Source organism: Pantherophis guttatus, chromosome 4, assembly GCF_059756535.1.
Source record: "Pantherophis guttatus breed Tessera chromosome 4, ASM5975653v1, whole genome shotgun sequence".
NCBI classification, from domain to species: domain Eukaryota; kingdom Metazoa; phylum Chordata; class Lepidosauria; order Squamata; family Colubridae; genus Pantherophis; species Pantherophis guttatus.
The window spans coordinates 23,141,667-23,162,847 of record NC_142066.1 but is presented as its reverse complement, the minus strand read 5'-3'; the positions used below and the strand labels follow the sequence as shown (position 1 = coordinate 23,162,847).

Here is a 21,181-nt window from a genome sequence, read left to right as displayed (position 1 = left end):
CTTCCCAAGAACCCAAATCTATTTTATACCTTTGCTTCTTCACCTTTTTCTTTTCTTTTCTTTTCTTTTCTTTTCTTTCTTTATCTTTTTCTCCCAAGAACCCAAACCTATTTTAGACCTTTGCTTCTTCACCATTTTCTTTTCTTTCTTTCTTTCTTTCTTTCTTTCTTTCTTTCTTTCTTTCTTTCTTTCTTTCTTCTTTCTTTCTTTCTTTCTTTCTTTCTTCCAAGAACCCAAGCCTATTTTAGACCTTTGCTTCTTCACCATTTTTTTCTTTCTCTGTCTGTCTGTCTGTCTTTCTTTCTTTCTTTTTCTTTTTCTTTCTTTTTCTCCCAAGAACCCAAACCTATTTTAGACCTTTGCTTCTTCACCATTTTCTTTCTTTCTTTCTTTCTTTCTTTCTTTCTTTCTTTCTTTCTTTCTTTCTTTCTTTCTCTTTCTCCCAAGAACCCAAGCCTATTTTAGGCTTTGCTTCTTCACCATCTTCCTTCCTTCCTTCCTCCCTCCTTCCCTCCTTCCCCTGACCTTCTTAATGCCAAAGCACTAAACTATGAAAGGACTCAAAGTTTTAAACCCAAAGCCTGTAGAAATGGAGTTTTCAAACACATGGCTGTAACAAAAGAGTTTGGGTTTTTTTGTTTTTTGCCCAAAGGAAGCCATCCAAACAACATCCTCTGGGAAAAATCAGTTTTAAGACCAAACAAAAATAATTAGGGGACTGGAGCCTAAAACATATGAAGAACGGTTGCAGGAATTGGGTATGTGTAGTTTAATGAAAAGAAGGACTAGGGGTGACATGATATCAGTATTCCAATATCTCAGGGGCTGCCCCAAAGAAGAGGGAGTCACTCCGAACTCACGCAAAGAGGCTCAAATGTGTAAAAGGAGGATTCTTTGTGGAAATAAGGCCAAAATGTAAAAAAAAAAAAAAGATGTGGAGACTCTAGAAAGAGTGCAGAGAAGAGCAACAATGATGATTAGGGGACTGGAGGCTGAAACATATGAAGAACAGTTGCTGGAATTGAGGATATCTAGTTTAATGAAAGGAAGGACTAGAGGTGGCATCAGAGCAGTCTTCCAATATCTAAGGGACTGCCAGAAAGAAGAGGAGGAGGTCAACCTATTCTCCAAAGTGCCTGAAGGCAAGACAAGAAGCAATGGATGGATGAAAACTAATCAAGGAGAGAACCAACCTAGAACTAAGGAGAAAGTTAGAATAATTAGAACAATTAATTAGTGCAACAGTTAAACTCCAGAAGTTGTGGGTGCTCCAACTGGAAGTTTTTAAGAGGAGATTGAACAACCATTTGTCTAAAATGGTATAGGATATCCTGCTTGAGCAGAAGTTGGACCTGAAGACCTCCAAGGTTCCTTCCAACTCTGTTATTCCTTTAGATGAATAGAATTGATTAAGAGATATAAGCATTTTGAAGGGGCAGCCTGTTATCATGCAAGAGATAAAAGCGGGGTTTTTTTTTTTTTTGAAGCACAACCATTTATCTTAGTAGAACGATTTCCATAAATTAGGCCTCAAAGTGCCAAGGTTTTTGCTTTCTTTCCGGCTTCCACCCGTTTCTTAATTGCCCTCTTTTCTTGATTTATGGGAGATGTTTTCCTTCTTGTCTTATTCCTTATTATTCTTTTTCCTTGTCTTGAAGATAAGCAGGCGGAGGAAGTAATCTGAGATCCATGATCTACACAGTAACTGGAGATCCTTTACCTATGAATACGTATGCTTACATCATCTGTTGCTTATGCTCTTCCTTTCTGACATGTGTAAATTTGAACGGATCCCTTTTGTAGGGTGGGGTCTTTCTCAGTATTCTTTGCAAGGGGTCCCACCAGTGCATCAGGTTCAATGCAAAACTGAGTGAGTCTCAATTACAGATAGTCCTTGACTTACAACCACAATTGAGCCCAAAATTTATGTTTGCTAAGTAAGAAATTGGCTTGGCCCCCATTTTGCAACTTTTCTTGCCACATTTCTTAAGGGAATTATTAACTTAGTAACACGGTTGTTAAGTGAGTCTGGCTTCCCCATGAAGTTTGCTTTGCCAGAAGGTGGCAAAAGGGGAATAATGTGAACACAGGATATTGCAACCGTCATAAATATGAACCAGCCGCCAAGCATCTGAATTTTGATCACATGATCACGGGGATGCTGCAATGGTCATAGGTCGCTTTTTTCAGTGCCATTGTAACTTGGAATGGTCACTAAACGAACTGTTGTAAGTCGAGGACTATCTGTAACATAAAACATGGCCACATGTAAGAGAGAGACTGGTTGAGCCACGGGAAGGAGTCAAACAAGGAATTAGTCTTGCATTTGGATTCCCCAGTCCATCTGCAATACAGCATCTTTTAAAGAAATACAGGTAGTCCTCAACTTATGACCAATTTCCATTGCTAAGCAAGGAAGTTGTTCAGTGAGTTTTGCCCCATTTTATGACCTTTCTTGTCCCAGTTGTTAACGCGAATCACTGCAATTGTTAAATTAGTGGCACCGTTGTTAAGTGAATCTGGCTTCCCCATTGTCTTTGCCTGTCAGTTGTCTGCAAAGGTTGATCACATGACCTCAGGACGCTGACAACTGTCATAAATGTGAGACAGCTGCCAAGTGTCCAAGTTTTGATCACATGACCTCAGGGATTCTATCATGGTCGTAAGTGTGAAAAGCGGTCATAAGTCTCTTTTTCTCAAAGCCGCTGTAAACCGTAACATGGTTGTTAAGTAAATATGGCTTCTATATTGACCGCTAGTCAGAACGTCGCAAAAAGGTGATCCCTTGACACCGCGGACACTGTGACCGTCATATATACATGCCAGTTGCCAGTTATGGGTGCCCTGTCACTGGAGTCTTTTAAGAAGAGACTGGAGAACCATTTATCAGAAATAGTAGAGATCTCCTGTGAGACTGGGAGGGAGGGGGTTGGACTAGATGACCTCCAAGGTCCCTTCGAACTCCGTTACTGTTAAACCAGTAGTGGTTTTCACTTACCTTTGCTACTGGTTCGTAACTGGGAGCATGTGTGCGTGCGTGCTTCGCTCGCACGTGGCACTTCCGCGCATGCGCAGAGCGACCATGATGACATCCGAGTGGCTTGGCGGAGCCTTCCGCCGCTCCAGTTCGGGCGAACCGGTAGAAACCCACCACTGTGTTAAACTGTTAATCTGAATTTTGATCAAGTGATCCTGGGGATACCGCATAACGGTCATAAGTGTGGGAAATGGTCACAGTTCCAAATTTTTTCAATGCCGTCGTCACTTCGAATGGTCACTAAATGAATGGTTGTAAAGTCGAGGACTACCTGTAGCAGGTGTTTGCCATGTCCCTTTGACCTATTTTCTGTTCTCCACACCATCCTTCTCTCATTTCACCTCCCACTCTTTGTTCTGTTCCCGAAATCTAAATGGTCCAAAGGAAAAACCAGTCTGAACAAATGTTTTCTGAGGAACCGAGGGGATTTCCCCAAAAGTGTAAGAAAGAGCCTTTCAAAATGTAATCACATTTTTATTTTCAGGGGTGTAACTCCAATCTGACAGGGCACACCCAAGCTGTATACCTTTGTATACCTTTCCCAAAATCAAACTGGTTCACCATCAATCTCCAAATTGCTCATTTCCATCAGATTTGTCTTCCTTGGCGAAGCAAAAGACAAATAATCCTCAAGTTACAACAGTTCATTTAGTGACTGTTCGTACAATGGCTCTGTAAAAGGTGACTTATAACCATTTTTCCCACTTATGACCCTTGCACAGTGGTGGAATTCAATTTTTTTTACTACCACTTCTGTGGGTGTGGCTTGGTGGGCGTGGTGTGGCTTGGTGGGCGTGGCTTAGTAGGCGTGGCTTGGTAGGCATGGCAAGGGAAAGATACTGCAAAATCTCCGTTCCCACCCCATTCCAGGGGAAGGATATTGCAAAATCTCCATTCCCACCTCACTCCAGGGGAAGAATATTGCAAAATCTCCATTCCTACTTCACTTCAGGGGAAGGATACTGCAAAATCCCCATTTCCTCCCCACTCTGGGGCCAGCCAGAGGTGGTATTTGCCAGTTCTCTGAACTACTCAAAATTTCCACTACCAGTTTCCCAGAACCTGTCAGAACCTGTTGAATTTCACCCCTGCCCTTGCTGCATCCCCATGATCAAAATTCAGATACTTGGCAACTGACTCGTATTTATGACGGTTGCAGTGTCCTGGGGTCATGTGATCTTCTGCCAAGGAAATTCAAGGGAGAAGCCAGATTCACTTTACAACCATGTTACTAACTTCACAACTATAGAGCTTCACTTAACAACGGTGGCAAGAAATTCTTGACCTCTATGACCACAATTGAGCATTTCTGTTGCTAAGCGACACAATTGTTAAATAAGATTTGCCCCGTTTTATGACCTTTCTTGCCACTGTCATTAAGTGCAGTTGTTAAGTTAGTTGCTACCTACCTGAGGGCAGGACAAGAAGCAATGGGTGGAAACTAATCAAGGAGAGAAGCAGTTTAGATCTAAGGAGAAATTTCCTGACAGTTAGAACAATTAATCAATGGAACAACTTGCCTCCAGAAGTTGTGAATGCTCCAATACTTGACATTTTTTAAGAAGTTGTTGGATAACCATTTGTCTGAAGTGGTATAGGGTTTCTTGCCTAAGCAGGGGGTTGGACTAGAAGACCTCCAAGGTCCCTTCCAACTCTGTTATTCTAAATTATAGTACCATGGCTGTTACTCTAGAAGCTTGGCATGGAGATTAAAATCGCAACCGATTGTTGAAATTGGCTTGTTAATTATAGAAAACCAATGTGAGCTAAATTGGTTTAATATTTTGGCAGGTGGAAAGATTGTCAAAGATAATTGTTTGGACATGACCCAAAGAAGTTATGCAGAAGAGGAGAACGAACGTTTCTATTAATGACAGAATCTCGTAGTGGAACAGAAGAAGAAGAAGATGGAGCATGAGAAAATACAAAGTTTGCCTCCGGAAAAAACATCAAATAATAAACAGGGATTTAAGACTTTTCTTAATCCTATACAGAAACAATTTAAATACAGGTAATCCTCGATTTACAACAGTTCGTTTAGTGACCATTCAAAGTTACAGCATCACTGAAAAATGAGACTTATGACTGTTTATCACATTTAAGACTGTTACAGCATCCACAGGATCACATGATCACTATTCAGAGGCTTAGCAACTGACTCATATTTATAATGGTTGCTGGCAGGGGTGGGTTCTACTTATCTTTACTACCGGTTCGCAACAGGATCATGCACGCATGTGCAAATCGCTTCTGATGATGTCAGGGTCAGTGGGCGGAGCCTCCCACCAGTTTTACTACTAGTTCTAGAAAACTGGTCCGAACTGGGGGCAACTCACCACTGGTTGCTGGGTCTTGGACTCACATGATCACCTACCAAATTTACTTTACAACTGTGTTACTAAATTTTAACAATGGCACCGATTCATTTAACAACTGTGGCAAGAGGAGTCATAAAATGGGGCAAAACTCACTTAACCAATGTCTCACCTAGCAATCGAAATTTTGGGCACAATTGTGGTTGTAAGTCGAGGACTACCTATACTTGGGAGAAAGAAAGAAAAAAAGGAAGGAAGGAAGGAAGGAAGGAAGGAAGGAAGGAAGGAAGGAAGGAAGGAAGGAAGGAGATGGTGAAGAAGCAAAGGTATAAAATAGGTTTGGGTTCTTGGAAAGGAAGGAAGGAAGGAAGAAAGAGAAAGAAAGAAAGAAAGAAAGAAAGAAAGAAAGAAAGAAAGAAAGAAAGGAAGGAAGGAAGGAAGGAAGGAAGGAAGGAAGGAAGGAAGGACGGACAGTGGTTAGACAAGCAAACAAGAGATAAGCATTAAGCAAGAATTAAAATTAAGATAGAATCATGAAGGATTTCCAAGACCTCAGGGATCAAATTTATTAAATAAATGTTTTTTTTTTCCTCATTGAAAGTAGGAAGCTGGACTTTGAAATGGGGAGCAAGAGAGAGGCTTTTGAAATAAAGATCTGAAGATGGTTACATCTGTGAGATCATCTGTGAGCTGCAAAAAGAACTATCCAATTTTTCTTGGACCAAGCAAAAATTGACTGCTGGTTTTGATCAGTAATCAGATCACCTATTGTAGTCATGTGATCGGATTGAGCTATTGGGCTATTAAAAAAAACAAACAAGCCTACGCTTGGTAAGGTAAAGGGAAGTAGAACAAAGACAATAGAGTGGATGGGGCTGATGAAATAATAAAGCTATCAGAAGAACTTGGAGGCAGATTCTGATGACATGCATTGATCTACGACATTGCTTCACACACCTTGGCAAACTCTAAGATGGATGGATTGCAGCTCAGGCTGGCTGGAGAATTCCGGGAGTTGAAGTCCACCCATCTTACAGTTGCCAAGGTTGGAATCGAATCGAATCGAATAGAACAGAATAGAATAACAGAGTTGGAAGGTTAGTTTCCATCCATTGCTTCTTGTCCTTCCCTCAGGTGCTTTGGAGAATAGCTTGACTCCCTCTTCTTTGTGGCAACCCCTGAGATATTGGAACACAGCTATCACGACTCCCCTAATCCTTCCTTTCATTAAACTAGACATAACCCAGTTCCTGCAACCGTTCTTCATATGTTTTAGCCTCCAGTCCCCTAATCATCTTTGTTGCTCTTCTCTGCACTCTTCCTAGAGTCTCAACATCTTTTTTACATCGTGGTGGCCAAAACTGAATGCAGTATTCCAAGTGTGGCCTTACCAAGGCATTATAAAGTGGTATTAACACTTCACATCAGGAGTGAAATGCTCCCAGTTTGGACCGGATCACCCGATCCGGTAGTGATGGAGGCGGGTGGTTCGGAGAACCGGTAGCAAAAATCCCTGCCCTTCCCCCCTGCCCAGCTGAGCCGTACAATCATCAGAGGCTTTTTTTTTTTACTTTTAAAAGCATTTTTTCTATAACCTCTTTGGCCCAAAAAATGCTTTTAAAAGTAAAAAAAAAAAAAGCCTCTGATGATCACATGGATCAGCTGGGATCATCAAAGGCTTTTAAAAGAAAAAAACCCTTTTTTTCTTTTAAATGCCTCTGATAATCCAAGCTGAGTTGCCTGATCATCAGAGGCATTTAAAAGAAAAAAAGTCTCTGCCGATCAGGCAACTCAGCTGGGATCGTCAGAGCCTTTTGAAAGCATTTTTTTACAACCTCTTCGCCCACCCAGTCACATTACCCCCACCACCACCAAGCCACACCCACAGAACTGGTGGTAACAAATTTTAGATTTCACCATTGCTTCACATGATCTTGATTCTATTCCTCTGTTTATGCAACCTAGAACTGCGTTGGCTTTTTTGGCAGCTGCTACACACTGCTAGTTCATATTTAAATGGTTGTCTGCTAGGACTCCAAGTTCCCTCTCACAGTTACTATTATTAAGCAAGGTACCACATACACTGTACCTGTGCATTTTGTTTTTCTTGCCTAAATGTAGAACCTTGTTTTTTTCACCATTGAATTTCATTTTGTTAGATATAACTCCCAATGTTCAAGTCTGTCAAGATCCTTCTGTATCTTAAGCTTGTCTCTTAAGTGTTGGAACACACTCTTAGACAGAAGATTCACAGATGGAGTAAAAACCCATCTGAGGAGGCTTTGAATGATCAGTTATGACCCTCTGGTCCAGGAGAGGATCATGCACACCGAGCATTATTCTCTTCCTCCTTGTAAGAAGTTCCCTATCCACAAGCAAGAGAAAGGGAGAAAGAAGTGGGGGACAAAAGAGAAATTCAGATGTAAGAGCCTAATGGATACCTATGAAAGGAGAAAAAGGTGAGGAGTTTGCTAAAAGGAGAACTTAAATGACTTCAGTCTGGCTTCACTCTTTGCCCTATCTATCACCCTTCCGCATACTGAATTACAACTGTCTGGACTTCCTGGTATTTTTATTACTTAACCCCTGGCGTCTCAGAAGTAATTAATGGATTCAGGTCATCCGGCAACTCCGGCAAGATAGATTTCATAAAAAAAAAAAATCCCTCCCCACCCACCTTAGTAGGAACTATTCTGACTTTTTTCCAAAGAGCATCAAGTCCAGGTCAAACTTTCTCTGGGGTTTAGAGTTTCCATCTGAAGTTTTAGACACAAAGCAACAGAACTCCCAGGATGTTTCTCTCTATGTACTTTGTGTTTATCTGTGTGTATTCAAATAAATACACAATATGTACACATGGAGAAAAACAACACCAGTAAAAAAGAGAGGGAGAGAAAAATCAGTACAAGCAGTCCTCTACTTATGACCACAAATGAGTCAAACATTTCTCACCTAGAAAAAAATCATGTTGCTAAGTGAGAAAGTGCCTCATTTCATGACTTTTCCCGCCACATTGCTTAAAGGAATCACTGCACTTGATAACAATTAGTAACACCATTGTTAAGTGAATCTGACTTCCCCATTGACTTCGCTCATCAGAAGGTCACAAAAGGGGATCACATGACTCTGGGACTTTGCAACCGTCATAAGTATGAAACAGTCAGTCAAGCCTCTGAATTTAAATCACATAGGGGAATCAGCAACGGTCTGAAATGTGAAAAAGGGTGACAAGTCACTTTTTTCAGTGCCATTATGACTTCGAATGATCACTAAACGAACTGTTGTAAGTCGAGAACTACCTGCATGTCAAGAAAAGAAAATTTGTCTTTGCTAACTTTAAATGAACAAGGATTTATTTTGCTTTTCCAGCATAATAAGGCAGTCCAGTAACGATAAGTCCCAATATAGTACCTGTGATTGGACAGTTATGAAACAGTTTTATTTCCTTCTGTGGCATCTGGGAAAAACCACATTTCATTTGCTAGGTTAATGCACGGGCTGGAAATCAAAACTAAACATAACCAGCCAGTTTCATCTGCCTATCCTGCCCCCTTTTAATATCTTGCGCTTGGCTATAATTAACTTTGCAAGTTAGCATCAAAGCTGACGGCCAGCATACCAGAGAGGTCATGTCACAGCTACAGATACCACGAAGGCCCAAGAAGGACCCCCGTCTCAGCAGACACAGGTGAGAGATTTGGGCTATGGATCCCCCAGGGAGTAGCTCTGTCAACGTGGGAGGGTTGAGGGCGATGGGCTTAAGGGTCATGTGTCATGTGTGCATTTGGCAACTCTTCTGTGGGATTTGCATGTCCTTCCTGTTTCTCATTGCAGTATCAGACAGACACAATCATAATGACAGCTCAGACATGATTGTTCTCTAAGAACCAATGGAAAATGATAAGCCTTGTGAATATAAAGGCACATCCCGAGACAAGGCTTTGTTCGTAGGCTACCTGAGATCACACATCACGCTAAGACTGAGACAAAGTGTGACTCACGACGTTGGGGCTCAAGACGTTGCACGAATCCCTAGCACTGTGGTTTGCCAATAGCTTCTTGCGGTTAGCGTGCGATTCAAAGTTAATTTGACGTGACTTACAAAACGAGACAGGGCTGAACGTTTCGCGGGGATCTGATCCCTCACTCAGAACAAAATGGAATCGTATTCATGAACTGGGAGGAAACACAGAGAAAACAATTATTGCCAGAAATTAAGAGGGAACGCCTAATTGACGATTGTTCAATAGGGGAGTATTCATCCCTGATTCAGATCATAGAACCGCAACCACAACATATCCTTTTCCAATTAAAACACACACACAGAGCCATGTTCGTTTTCATTTCACATTGGTTATGTAGGGTTTTTTTTGGGGGGGGGGGTAACAAAGGGAGGAATAGAATAGAATAGAATAGAATAGAATAGAATAGAATAGAATAGAATAGAATAGAATAGAATAGAATAGAACAGAACAGAACAGAACAGAACAGAATAATTTATTGGCCAAGTGTGATTGGACACACAAGGAATTTGTCTTAGGTTATATCAGGGGTGGGCTCTACTTACCTTTACTACTGGTTCGCAGCGGGGCCGTGTGCGTCCGCTCTTTTGCACAGGCACAGAAGCGTTTTGATGACATCAGGGTTGGTGGGCGGAGCCTCCCGCCGGTTTTACTACTGGTTCCATAGAACCGGTGCGAACCGGGGGCAACCCACCACTGGTGTATACATAATAAAATACATTCATCAAAAATAAAAAGATACAACACTTAGTGATAGTCAAGGTTACTAATAAGCTATCAAACTGTACTAGGAAACAAATAAAAACCATATAAATTGAAAGATACAAGCATCATGGTTAGAGTAATAAGTGGGAAGAGATGGATACTAGTCAGGAAGAGAAGAATAATAGTAATACAGTCTTAGTAAATTATTTGACAGTATTGTGGGAATTAGTTGTTAAGCAGAGTGATGGAAGAGAACATATCAAAATATTCTGGCAAATTGCGTGTATGTAAATTTTTCAAGAATCAGTTCTAGGAGCCAGTATATATTATTTATCATTTTCTAAAAAGTGTGATCTTCATCTTACACACAACTACTTTCTGTGCTGGGTTTGTAATGTCTTGAGGGCAGTACAGGTAGTCCTAGACTTATGTCCATTTGTTTAGTGACAATTTGAAATTACAACGGCACTGAAAAAAATGACTGTTTTTCTCACTTACGATCACTGGAGCATCCCTATGTCACGTGATCAAAATTCAGATGCTTGGCAACTGGCATGTTATTTATGACGGTTGCAGTGTCCCAGGGTCATATGATAACTTTTTATGACTTTCGGACAAGCAGAATCAGCAGGGAAGCCAGTGGTGGGTTGCTCCTGGTTCGCACCGGTTCGCAAGAACCGGTAGTAAAAATTTGTAGTAGTTCCAAGAACCGGTAATAACATTACTGGTCATGCCCCCGAACCGGTCCCCGGCCCTGTCGCCGCTCGCTTACCCCGCCCACCTCATCAGAGGCTTTTTTTTTTTTTAGCTTTAAAAGCATTTTTTCTACAACCTCTTTGGCTGAAAAAATGCTTTTAAAAGTAAAAAAAAAAGCCTCTGATGATCCCGCGGCTCAGCTGGGAACATCAGAGGCTTTTCAAAGCATTGTTTTCTGCAACCTCTTCAGCCAAAAAGGTGGTAAAAAAAATGCTTTGAAAAGCCTCTGATGATCCCAGCTGAGTTGCCTGATCGACAAAGGCTTTTCAAAGCATTTTTTTCTGCAACCTCTTAAGGTTGTAGAAAAAAATGCTTTTAAAAGTAAAAAAAAAAAAAAAAAGTTGGCCACGCCCACCCAGTCACATTACCCCCCACCAAGCCATGCCCACAAAGTAAGCCACGCCCAGAGAACCGGCAGTAAAAAATTTTAGAACCCACCCTTGAGGGAAGCCAGATTCACTTAACATCTGTGGCAAGAAAGGTCATAAAATGAGGAAAAATTCATTTAACAACTGTCTTGCTTAACAACAGAAACTTTGGGCTCAGTTGTGACCATAACTCAAGGACTTAGATGTATTTAGTCATTCTATCAGCTTCCTTTACTGTCTTCCATGTTTACTGTCTTTTTATTTGTTTTATTATATAAAGTAGAAAAAAATAAAAATAAAAATAGGAAATTAAGGAGCAGAGAAAAGATACAAGGAGAACAGGGGGAAAAATTGAAAAAAGGGCATTGACTTCCAACTCTTCTTAGCACAGTACAAGATAAAAACACTCCAACCTTAACTTTTTGCTTTTACACCATAATATATAAGTAGCCATTTCTATAACAACAAATATTTCTGATCAACAAAACCAAAGTAAAAGTTTTGGGGTTTTTTCCATCACAAGCACAAAATCCAGAAGTGATATCCAAATGGGAATATATTTTCCTCTTTGAATAAAGTAATCGATTTAAACATCCGTGCTTTATCTTCCTTGCTATGAAAATAGTATGTATTTCTATTTTCACCTAATAATCTTTGTGAACTGTCACCATTTTCATTAACAAGATTCATTGTATTCTTTCAAATTATTTGACTTTAATGAAGAAAAACATTGTTTTTATTTACCCTTTTTTAAAGTGCTAAACTTTTTTTTAAAAAAACACTTTTTTAAAAAAGTCAAAGCTTTCTAATGCATCTTTTTCTTTGACTTCTTAATATTACAAACTTTAAACATCAGTATTACATTTAGATCCTTTTATAGTTTCCCATGCTTTCACTGGTATTTTTCTCACTGGATCATTAGAAGCAATCACAGTTAGTGAATCAACCAAAAGAAGAGAAGACAATATGAAAAGTTTCTGATTCTCCGAAATCTACTAATTTATTTATTTATTTATTTATTAATAAATTAATAGTTTATTAAAATTAATAGTTGGGACGGGGGGGGTTAAAATTTTTTAGCAAGAGGTTCTCTACCCCTTGCTGAGGGAGCGTGGCCCAGGTTGCTGGGTGGGTGTGGCCATGGTGGGTGTGGCCTAGTTGGCCTCCTGCACCATGGTGCGGGTGCATTTTTGCCCTCCCTGGGCTCCGGAGGCTTTCCTCAAGTCTCTGGGAGAGCGAAAAGGGCCACTCCAGGCTCTGGAGGTACCCCAAACTTCTGGTAGGCCCTTTTTTCGCCGACCCTGAGCCTTCACACGTGCCCTGCACTTACCTGCATCCAAAACGGGCTGTGTGGGGACTCCGGGGAAGGGAGGGGAGGGGCAGAATGGGCGGGGCCAGCCAGGAGTGGGATTTGGGGGTTCTCTGAATTGCACAGAATCTTAGCTAGAGGTTCTCCCAAACCCCTCTGAACCCCCAGCAGCCCACCCCTGGATGTTATTAGAGTGTAAGGATAGAGTAGGGTTTTTGACATTGCTTCTCTGATGAGGAGTGCTAAGAATCATTTTAGTTAGGTTGGTTATGTAGTACTAATACAGGGATCACCCATCTGTGAATTTGGATTATTTTCCCCCTCACAACTATCTTCTTTTCAGAAAAGGATGACCAGTGTGGACAGACCTCCAGAGATGATGGAAACTCCAACAGAACAACAGTTGGAATTGCAGAGTGAGGGCCACGCAGAAGGATTTTTCACTGCAGCTCTCCAGCTGAGGAAACAGGACCTCCTTGTGGATATGACGGTGACTTTGGATCAAAAGGACTACAAAGTCCACAGCATCCTTCTGGCTGCAGTCAGTTCTGTCTTTCTGCAGCGTTTGGAATGTGGTGTGCAAGAAGGGATAAATCTGGATGGCGTGACCACATCATCTGGCTGGGAGGCCATTTTGAATTTTGCCTACACAGGAGACTTAGAGCCCACCCCAATCATGGCTGGAGACATCCTAGACGCAGCTGAGGCCCTGGGTGTCCCTCGTGTGGCTGAAATATGCAAGGCAGTGTTGATAGGGACAGAGAATGAGGACAGACTGAGTCCAGTAGAAGAGAAATGGAAAACTCTACAGAGGCTAGAAGAGATGTACAATGAAGGCATTGGTTGGGACACGGAACTTCAAGCTGAAGGAGATACATTTCGAGGTATTGGGCATGTCTAGTTTAATGAAAAGAAGGACTGGGGTGACAGGATAGCAGTGTTCCAAAATCTAAGGGGCTACCATAAAGAAGAAGGGGATATCAACCTATCTTCTAAAATGCTTGAAGGCAGAACAAGAAGCAATGGATGAGAACTAATCAAGGAGAGAAACAACTAGAATTAAGGAGAAAGTTCCTGACAGTTAGAACAATTAATCAATGGAATGACTTGCCTCCAAAAGTTGTGAATGCTCCAACACTGGAAGTTTTTAAGAAGATGTTGGATAACCATTTGTCTGAAGTGGTATAGGGTTTCCTGCTTGAGCAGGGGGTTGGACTAGAAGACCTTCAAGGTCTCTTTCAACTCTATTATTCTGAGGTGAATAAGGTAGAGCTGATAGGGAAGCAAAAAATTAAGAGTGCAAGGCATCAGTGGGTTGGGAAGAATTGGAAAACTCTAGATTTGGGGTAGGTGGGCACTATGATCTGTGACCAAGATACAGCCTCTCAATTTCTGACCTTATCTTCTCTACTTTCAGTTCACCGCTTGGCCTTGGCTTGTGGCTGTGAATTCTTCCATGGTATGTTTACGAGCGGCATGAAGGAAACTCAACAGGCTAAGGTTCCTCTTTGCACCCAATTCACCGTAGCTGACCTGGAACTGATCATCTCCTTTGCTTACTCAGGAGTGCTTAGAGGTGGGTGGGATTATATATTTGAAGCTGCACAAGCTGCTCTTCAATATCAAGTCTCTGGGATCTTGGACCTCTGTCTGGATCTGTTCCGCTACAAGCTCACTCCAGAAACCTGTTTGGATGTTCTCTCTTTTGCCCGTGCTTATGGCCTACATGATCTTGAAAACACTACAGAGAAGTTTATATTGAACAGCTTTGTTCATGTCACAAAAACGCCAAAGTTCCTAGATCTTCCCATAAACCAGCTGGTGGACTTCCTTAGTTCTGATTCCCTCTACATCCTCAATGAACTAGAAGCTTTCCAAGGAGCTGTCCGTTGGTTGACTGCTGACTGGATTGGGCGGATTAACTGTGCTGAGAAAGTATTGCACTGTATTAGATTTCCACTGATGTCCAACCGAGAGCTCAAACAGGTTAGGAAAGAAGAGATGATGGCTGATCCTGGTCACCTCTACAACCTCATGGTTCAATCCTTAGCTAGCGTTCCACCAGGTCCTTCCAAGATGGAGCAACTTCCTTGCCGGGTGAGATATCCAGAAAAGGTCATTGTGATTAGCGGAGGAGATACTCTGACAAAAAATATGGCTACTCGGAGCCCATGCCAGGATTTCTGGTTCACCCACCGCTTCCTCAATGGCATCGGCTTGGTCAAACAAGTGGAGTGGCGTCGTCTTGGGTACCTCCCAGAGAAACCGCGATTCCGGCATGCCGTAGTGGTCAAGGACAATAAGATGTACCTCTTTGGGGGAAAGCATTATTATGGCGTCAGGGATACCATGTGTTCAGTGTTCAGGTGAGTTGGAAGACTTGCTGCTTGAAGACGAGAATTGGGAAGGAAGGAGAGAATAGATACGGTCCCATTCCATGAAGATACTTTTGAGTAAGAGTGGGAAGATGTCAGTTTAATGAAACATCCAATGGTCGTGAGTATGAGGGAGGGAAATAAATGAATGCTGGAAACAACCAGCATTCCTAGTTAAGGTATCTGAGGGCAGTTGAGAAGTTTTTATATGGTTCTCTCCAGTGATTGGGGATACTGGTTGAGAGCTCATCATAGGCCATTGTGTCCCCAAAGTTCATGATGAAGCCAATGAACTAACAACATGTCTATGGAGATTCTCAGTCATTGAAATCATGGTTATCTCAAAAGTGCTTTTACAGAAGGCAACCGGACTTTCCTTGAAGATGTTTCACTTCTCATCCAAGAAGCTTCTAGAACTGAAGAAGCTTCTTGGATGAGAAGCAAAATGTCTTCAAGGAAAAACAAGTTCAGTTTGGGTGAACTAGCAACAATTTATATCCATCCATCCATCCATCCATCCATCCATCCATCCATGTTATATGAGGAATTGGGATCCTTATCATAAAAAGCTTAGCCATCTGTCAACTTCTCTTTTTTCTCCACATTTCAGAAAAAAATAGAGTAAAATCCACAGTGCTCAGAATACATAGAACAGGGATGAGATTTATTCCTAACACTTAATCTAGAGTACTTCAGAAGTTGTTCTCTAGACTTCTGCCTGTGTATTCCCAAGGCCAGAAGAAGGAATTGGTCCCCTGACCTGATTTTGTTCTACGTGATTTGGTTAAATAACTTTCCCAACAACACTGGATATCTATCCAATGCTACTTTAGGATATGTGACCATATCTTTGAAACAACTGGCTTTCTGTGTTTCCATAACACATCTCTCCTTTATATTATCCAGATAAATACATTGTGGAAATCAAAACATAGCCTAATAAATCCCAGAAGATTTTAAGAAGGTCCAGGAGGGATTGTGGCTTTTCGGTCCTCTTGCAAACACTAATTAGCCAACTTTCTACATATGGACTCTGCAGTTCCTCTGTAGGAATCAGAATGTCAGTAGTTAGACTTTCTTAACCAGGAGAGACCTATGTGGCACATGGACTGTCCAGGAATAAGGACCAATGGTCCATTCATAACCAACTGGGCGACAAGAGTTAACAAAATAACTGTTGGAAGGGACCTTGAAAAGCTTCTAGTCTAACTCCCTGCTCAAGCAGGAAACACTATACCAGTGATGGCTAACTTTTTTGCCGTCGCGTGCGAAAAGCTGGGGGAATGCGGGGGGTTGCGCGCGTGCCCGCACCCATAATTCAATGTGCCCTGCCCCCCATGCATGACCCCCTGTGCTCCCCCACTTTTGGCACGCAATGACATGGTGGTCCCAGTAGGCCCATTTTTCGCCCTCCCCAGGCTCCAGAGGCTTTTTTGGAGCCTCGGGAGGGCAAAAACGGCCTTCCCCAACCTCCAGAAGTCCCCCAGAGGCCTGTTTCCCAACTTCCGGTGGCCCAGAAGGCCCAAAAATCAGGTGGCATGCACGCACATGCATGCTGGAGCTTACCTAGGGCAACGCTTGCGTGCCCACAGATATGGCTCCGTGTGCCACCTATGGCACCTGTGCCATAGGTTCGCCATCATGGCCCTATACCATTTCAGACAAATGGTTGTCCAATATCTTCTTTAAAAACTCCAGTGTTGGAGCACTCACAACTTCTGGAGTTAAGTTGTTCCACTAATTAATTGTTCTAATTATTCTAACTTTTTCCTTAGTTCTAGTTTGGTTCTCTCCTTGATTAGTTTTCATCCATCCATTGCTTCTTGTCTTGCCTTCAGGCACTTTGGAGAATAGGTTGACCTCCTTCTCTTCTTTCTGGCAGTCCCTTAGATATTGGAAGATCGCTATGATGTCACCCCTAGTCCTTCTTTTCATTAAACTAGATATCCTCAATTCCAGCAACTGTTCTTCATATGTTTTAGGCTCCAGTCCCCTAATCATCTTTTGTTGCTCTTCTCTGCACTCTTTCTAGAGTCTCCACATCTTTTTTTTACATTGTGGCCTTATTTCCACAAAGAATCCTTATTCCTCCTTTTTACAGGTTTGATCCTCTTTGTGGGAGTTGGGAGCGACTAGCTGACATGACCAATTGCCGGAGCTATTTCCCTGCAGTTTTCCTGCATGGTTTATTCTACGCTCTTGGGGGCAGCTCCAACGAGGTTTATTGCCTGGATTCGGTGGAGTGCTATGAACCTCAGAGCAACACATGGAGGTAGGAGCTTGTGGAGACTTCAGCAGAGGTGTTAGGGTTCAGGTCTGGAGACCATGCATTGCAAAGTATACAGGAAGTCCTCAATTTACAACCTTTCATTAGTAACCGTTCTGTCAAGCCCAAGAGAATTCAGGAGATCCAGGCAGTTCAAATAGGTATAAAGATTTATTGTAACCTTAAGCTCTGTACAAGAATCTCAACTACTGACAGTTAAAGCAATTTGGAGGTTAAAAAAAAGAATTCATGGTGGGATGGACTCAGGAGTGGGATGCTGGGGGTTCGCAGGGGTTTGGGAGAACCTCTAGCTAAGATTCTGTGCAGTTCAGAGAACCCCCAAATCCCACTCCTGGATGGCCCCACCCACCCCATCCCTCCCCTTCCAGGAGTTCCCGCGAGGCCTGTTTTGGATGCAGGTAAGTGCAGGGCACGCACGAAGGATCATCATGGAGGGCAAAAAGCGGGCCTACTGGAAGTTCAGGAAGGCCAGAAACATTCCCGTTTCTGGCCTCCAGAGTGCCTCTGGAGCCTGGGGAGGCCGTTTTCACCCTCCCGGAGGCTCGAGGAAAGCTTCAGGACCCAGGGGAGGGCAAAAGCGCCCCCCCACCATGGTGCAGGAGGCTGACTAGGCCATGCCCACCATGGTCACACCCACACAGCAACCAGGCAGAGAACCCCTTGCTAAAATTTTTGAAGCCCATCCCTGGCTGGACTTAGATCTCTTATGGGCACGAAGGGATTCTTACCTGATGATGTGCTGTACATGACCCCTTCCTCAGGCTCCTGGTCATCTCCTACCCATTCAAAGGTACAATAGCACTGGAAAAAGTGACTTATGATCCTTTTTCACACTTACAACGGTTGTGCCATCTCCATGGTCACATGACCAAAATTTGGACATTTGGCAATTGGCTCATATTTATAATGGTTACAGTAATCATGTGATTTACCTTTGGTAACCTTCTGACAAGCAATTCAAAGGAGGAATTCAGATTCATTTTGTACCCATGTTACTAACTTAACAACATAGTGATTCACTTCATAGCCATGACAGGGAAGGTTGTAAAATGGGGCAATGCTCACTTAACAATTTGTTTTGCTTAGCAAAAGAAGTTTTGAGCTCAATTGTGGTCATAAGTCAAGGACTCCTTATAAATCTGAAGATTCTTCTGATGATTTCAGAAGAGAACCTAAATATCTGTTTTTCATAAATAATTTGTTGGATTTTGACAGGCTAGCTAAACATGACATTCTATGCTCCAGCAAAGCAGTTATTTTCACATCCCTAATTCTCCTTTAGAGGGACACGATAGCTTAGCAGTTAAAGATGCTGGAAAGCTGACAGCCTGGGTTTGAGACCCGAGCGCTGTGCAACAGGGTGAGTTCCCGTTGCTTGCTCCAGCTGTTGCCCACCTAGCATTTGAAAGCATACAAAAGTAAGTAGGTTAATAGGTACCACTTTGATAGGAAGGTAACAGTGTTCTACATGTGGCCACATGACCACAGAAAATGTCTTCAGACAACGCAGGCTCTCTCAGCTAAGAAACAGAGATGAGCACCACACCCTTCAATTGGACCCAACTTGAAAAGATAACCTTTACTTTACCATTAATTTTCCTTTATTTATTCCTACCCTTGTTTTATTTCAGGCCTTGCGCACCCTTGCCTACCCCAGTCTGTGGCCATGCAGCTTGTGTCCTGGATGGAGGGATCTATATTACGGGAGGCAGTGACGGCTCATGCCGCTGCCAATCCTCTATGATTCGGTATTGTCCAGATGGCCCACCTCTCCTTCTGGCCCCCATGCAGGAAGAGCGTGCCGGGCACATCATGGAGGTGCTAGATGGGCGGATCTACGTGGCTGGTGGTCTACGTTGGCGGGACGGGCATGGGGGCTATGCTGACCAACTGGCCTGCGAGGTGTACAGTCCAGATCAGGACGTATGGGTCACCTTGCATCCTCTTCCCCAAGCTCATGTCATCGCTGCCTCTGCTGTCCTGAACGGAGAGCTGTATGTCCTGGGAGGGTACAGCCATAACACCTATCGAGATACGCACCTCATTCACTGCTACAACCCTTCTCACGACCGTTGGGTCAACCTGGGGACAATGCCCCAGGCTTACGCAGATCTAAAGGCCTGCATCTTAGAAGTGCCCTCCTCTTACAGACAAAGGGAACCATCAATCCCGGATGCTCCTGACTTGGAAGTCCCTCCTGATGCTTCGCTGGATATGCCCTACCAAAATTCTCCATCACGCTGCTGATAGGCTGAAGTGTAGCCTATTATTGCAGGTCCTGGATTTGCATGGAGAGACCCAAGTTCAAGTGTCTTCCTTAGTTGATTTTGGGTCACAGGGTTGTTTTATGGTGGGGATTAATCAAAGAGGGATGCGGCCTGTTTCACGTATGCTTTGAGTTCTTGGCGAAAAGGCAATATAAATGCTAATGTTAACAAAAATATGGGTAGTCCTTGACTTATAACCATTCATCCATTCAAAGTTACAACCACATTAAGTATTTTTTGTCAAGGCATACCCAATTATGGGATGGTACATACTGCTTCTGTTTAATTTGTTAATTAAATTAAATAATTATTAATAATTAATATTATTAATAGTATTAGTTAGGTTAATACATCTACCTAATACACAAGAATGCCGGCTTCAAATCCCAGAAGGGTATGGCTAGCTCAGGAGAGTTAAATAGCTTGAAATAGATCTGTACTAATCTCCCTTTATTTCTTTGGCGGTAAAACATAAATTCATTACAATATTGAAAAATGTGACGTAGTTCTGGTCCTTGCACTTACAACCAATGCGGCATCCTCATGGTCACACAATCAATATTTGGGTTTTTAGCAAGTGACATATACTTATGATGGTTATAACATCCCAGGCAGGGATGAAATTCAGCAGGTTCTGACAGGTTCTGGAGAACCGGTAGCGTAAATTTTGAGTAGTTCGGAGAACTGGCAAATACTACCTCTGGCTGGCCCCAGATTGGGGTGGGAATGGATATTTTGCAATATCCTTCCCCCAGGAGTGGGGAGGGAATGGGGATTTTGCAGTACCCTTCCCCTGGAGTTGGGTGGGAATGGAGATTTTGCAGTATCCTTCCCCTGCCACCCCTACCAAGCCACGCCTACAGAACCGGTAGTAAAAAAAAATGTGGATTTCACCACTGATCCCAGGGTCAAGTGATCATCATTTGTGACCTTCCCAACTGGCTTTTGATAAGCAAAGTCAATGGGGGAAGCCGGATTTGCTTAAGCAGTGCATGTGATTCACTTAGCTGTGACAAAAAAAAAATAATAAGTTGTAAAATTAGCTATGACTCACTTCATAATCACCTCATTTAGCAATGGAAATCCTGGTTCCAATTGTGGTTCTAAGTCAAGGGTTGCCTGTAATAATATTATCTTTATTTCTCACTAATAACAATAATAACTTTATTTCCCACTTGGATCGCCACTTAATTGAAATTAACACTGAAAAACATGTTTATCTATTTGGAAAAGCAAAGTGACTGGAGAAAAAGCTCTCATTCCCACATGCAGATATGATCTGTTTACAGCTGGATTTTTGTGCAGGTGAACACAGTTGGACTGTATGAACACAACTCAAGTGAAAACCATGGAAAAGGCAGAAAGATATGAATTTATTGGTTGAGGTTCTAGATCACTTAAGGAGGGCCACACTTCTAAGACGAGGGCCCCACAAATTCTTTGACAAGTAGTGGTTGAGTAAGTGGTTCAGGCCAGGATGAAAAGCAAAACTAATTTTTATTTCATGTATGTTGTGATTAAAATTAAATCTAATTAATATTATTCTCCTGTCCTGCTTTTCATCCCCAACTTTCACCAGACTGAGGTAAAGCTACACCAGTTTAATATTTACCTGCTCTATGCTTGATGAAGGCACCCAATCTCTACACATGAGGCAGAGAATGCTGCAGTGAATCCCTCCTCACTAACTTCTTAAGAAACTGACTTCTATTTGCCCCATTGTAAAATATTGCTTGGGTG

The 21,181-nt window shown here is 42.3% G+C and overlaps 1 protein-coding gene across 1 annotated transcript; it reads left to right on the top strand.

Annotated features, from left to right (window-relative positions):
- Nucleotides 1-8,978: 8,978 nt before the first annotated feature.
- Nucleotides 8,979-20,978, top strand: KLHL33 (kelch like family member 33). Its single transcript, XM_034411585.3, has 5 exons — nucleotides 8,979-9,040; nucleotides 12,856-13,396; nucleotides 13,930-14,878; nucleotides 16,989-17,159; nucleotides 18,806-20,978. The coding sequence occupies exons 2-5, from the start codon at nucleotides 12,862-12,864 to the stop codon at nucleotides 19,419-19,421; spliced, it is 2,271 nt and encodes a 756-aa protein (XP_034267476.2). The 5' UTR covers nucleotides 8,979-9,040; nucleotides 12,856-12,861; the 3' UTR covers nucleotides 19,422-20,978.
- The last annotated feature ends 203 nt before the right edge of the window (nucleotides 20,979-21,181 follow it).

Excerpts from the sequence above, each read along its gene's own strand:
- KLHL33 (XM_034411585.3), top strand. The coding sequence starts at position 12,862 with ATGACCAGTGTGGACAGACCTCCAGAGATGATGGAAACTCCAACAGAA. Across the intron at positions 14,879-16,988 it reads ACCATGTGTTCAGTGTTCAG|GTTTGATCCTCTTTGTGGGA; the intron begins GTGAGTTGGAAG and ends TCCTTTTTACAG. Across the intron at positions 17,160-18,805 it reads CCTCAGAGCAACACATGGAG|GCCTTGCGCACCCTTGCCTA; the intron begins GTAGGAGCTTGT and ends GTTTTATTTCAG.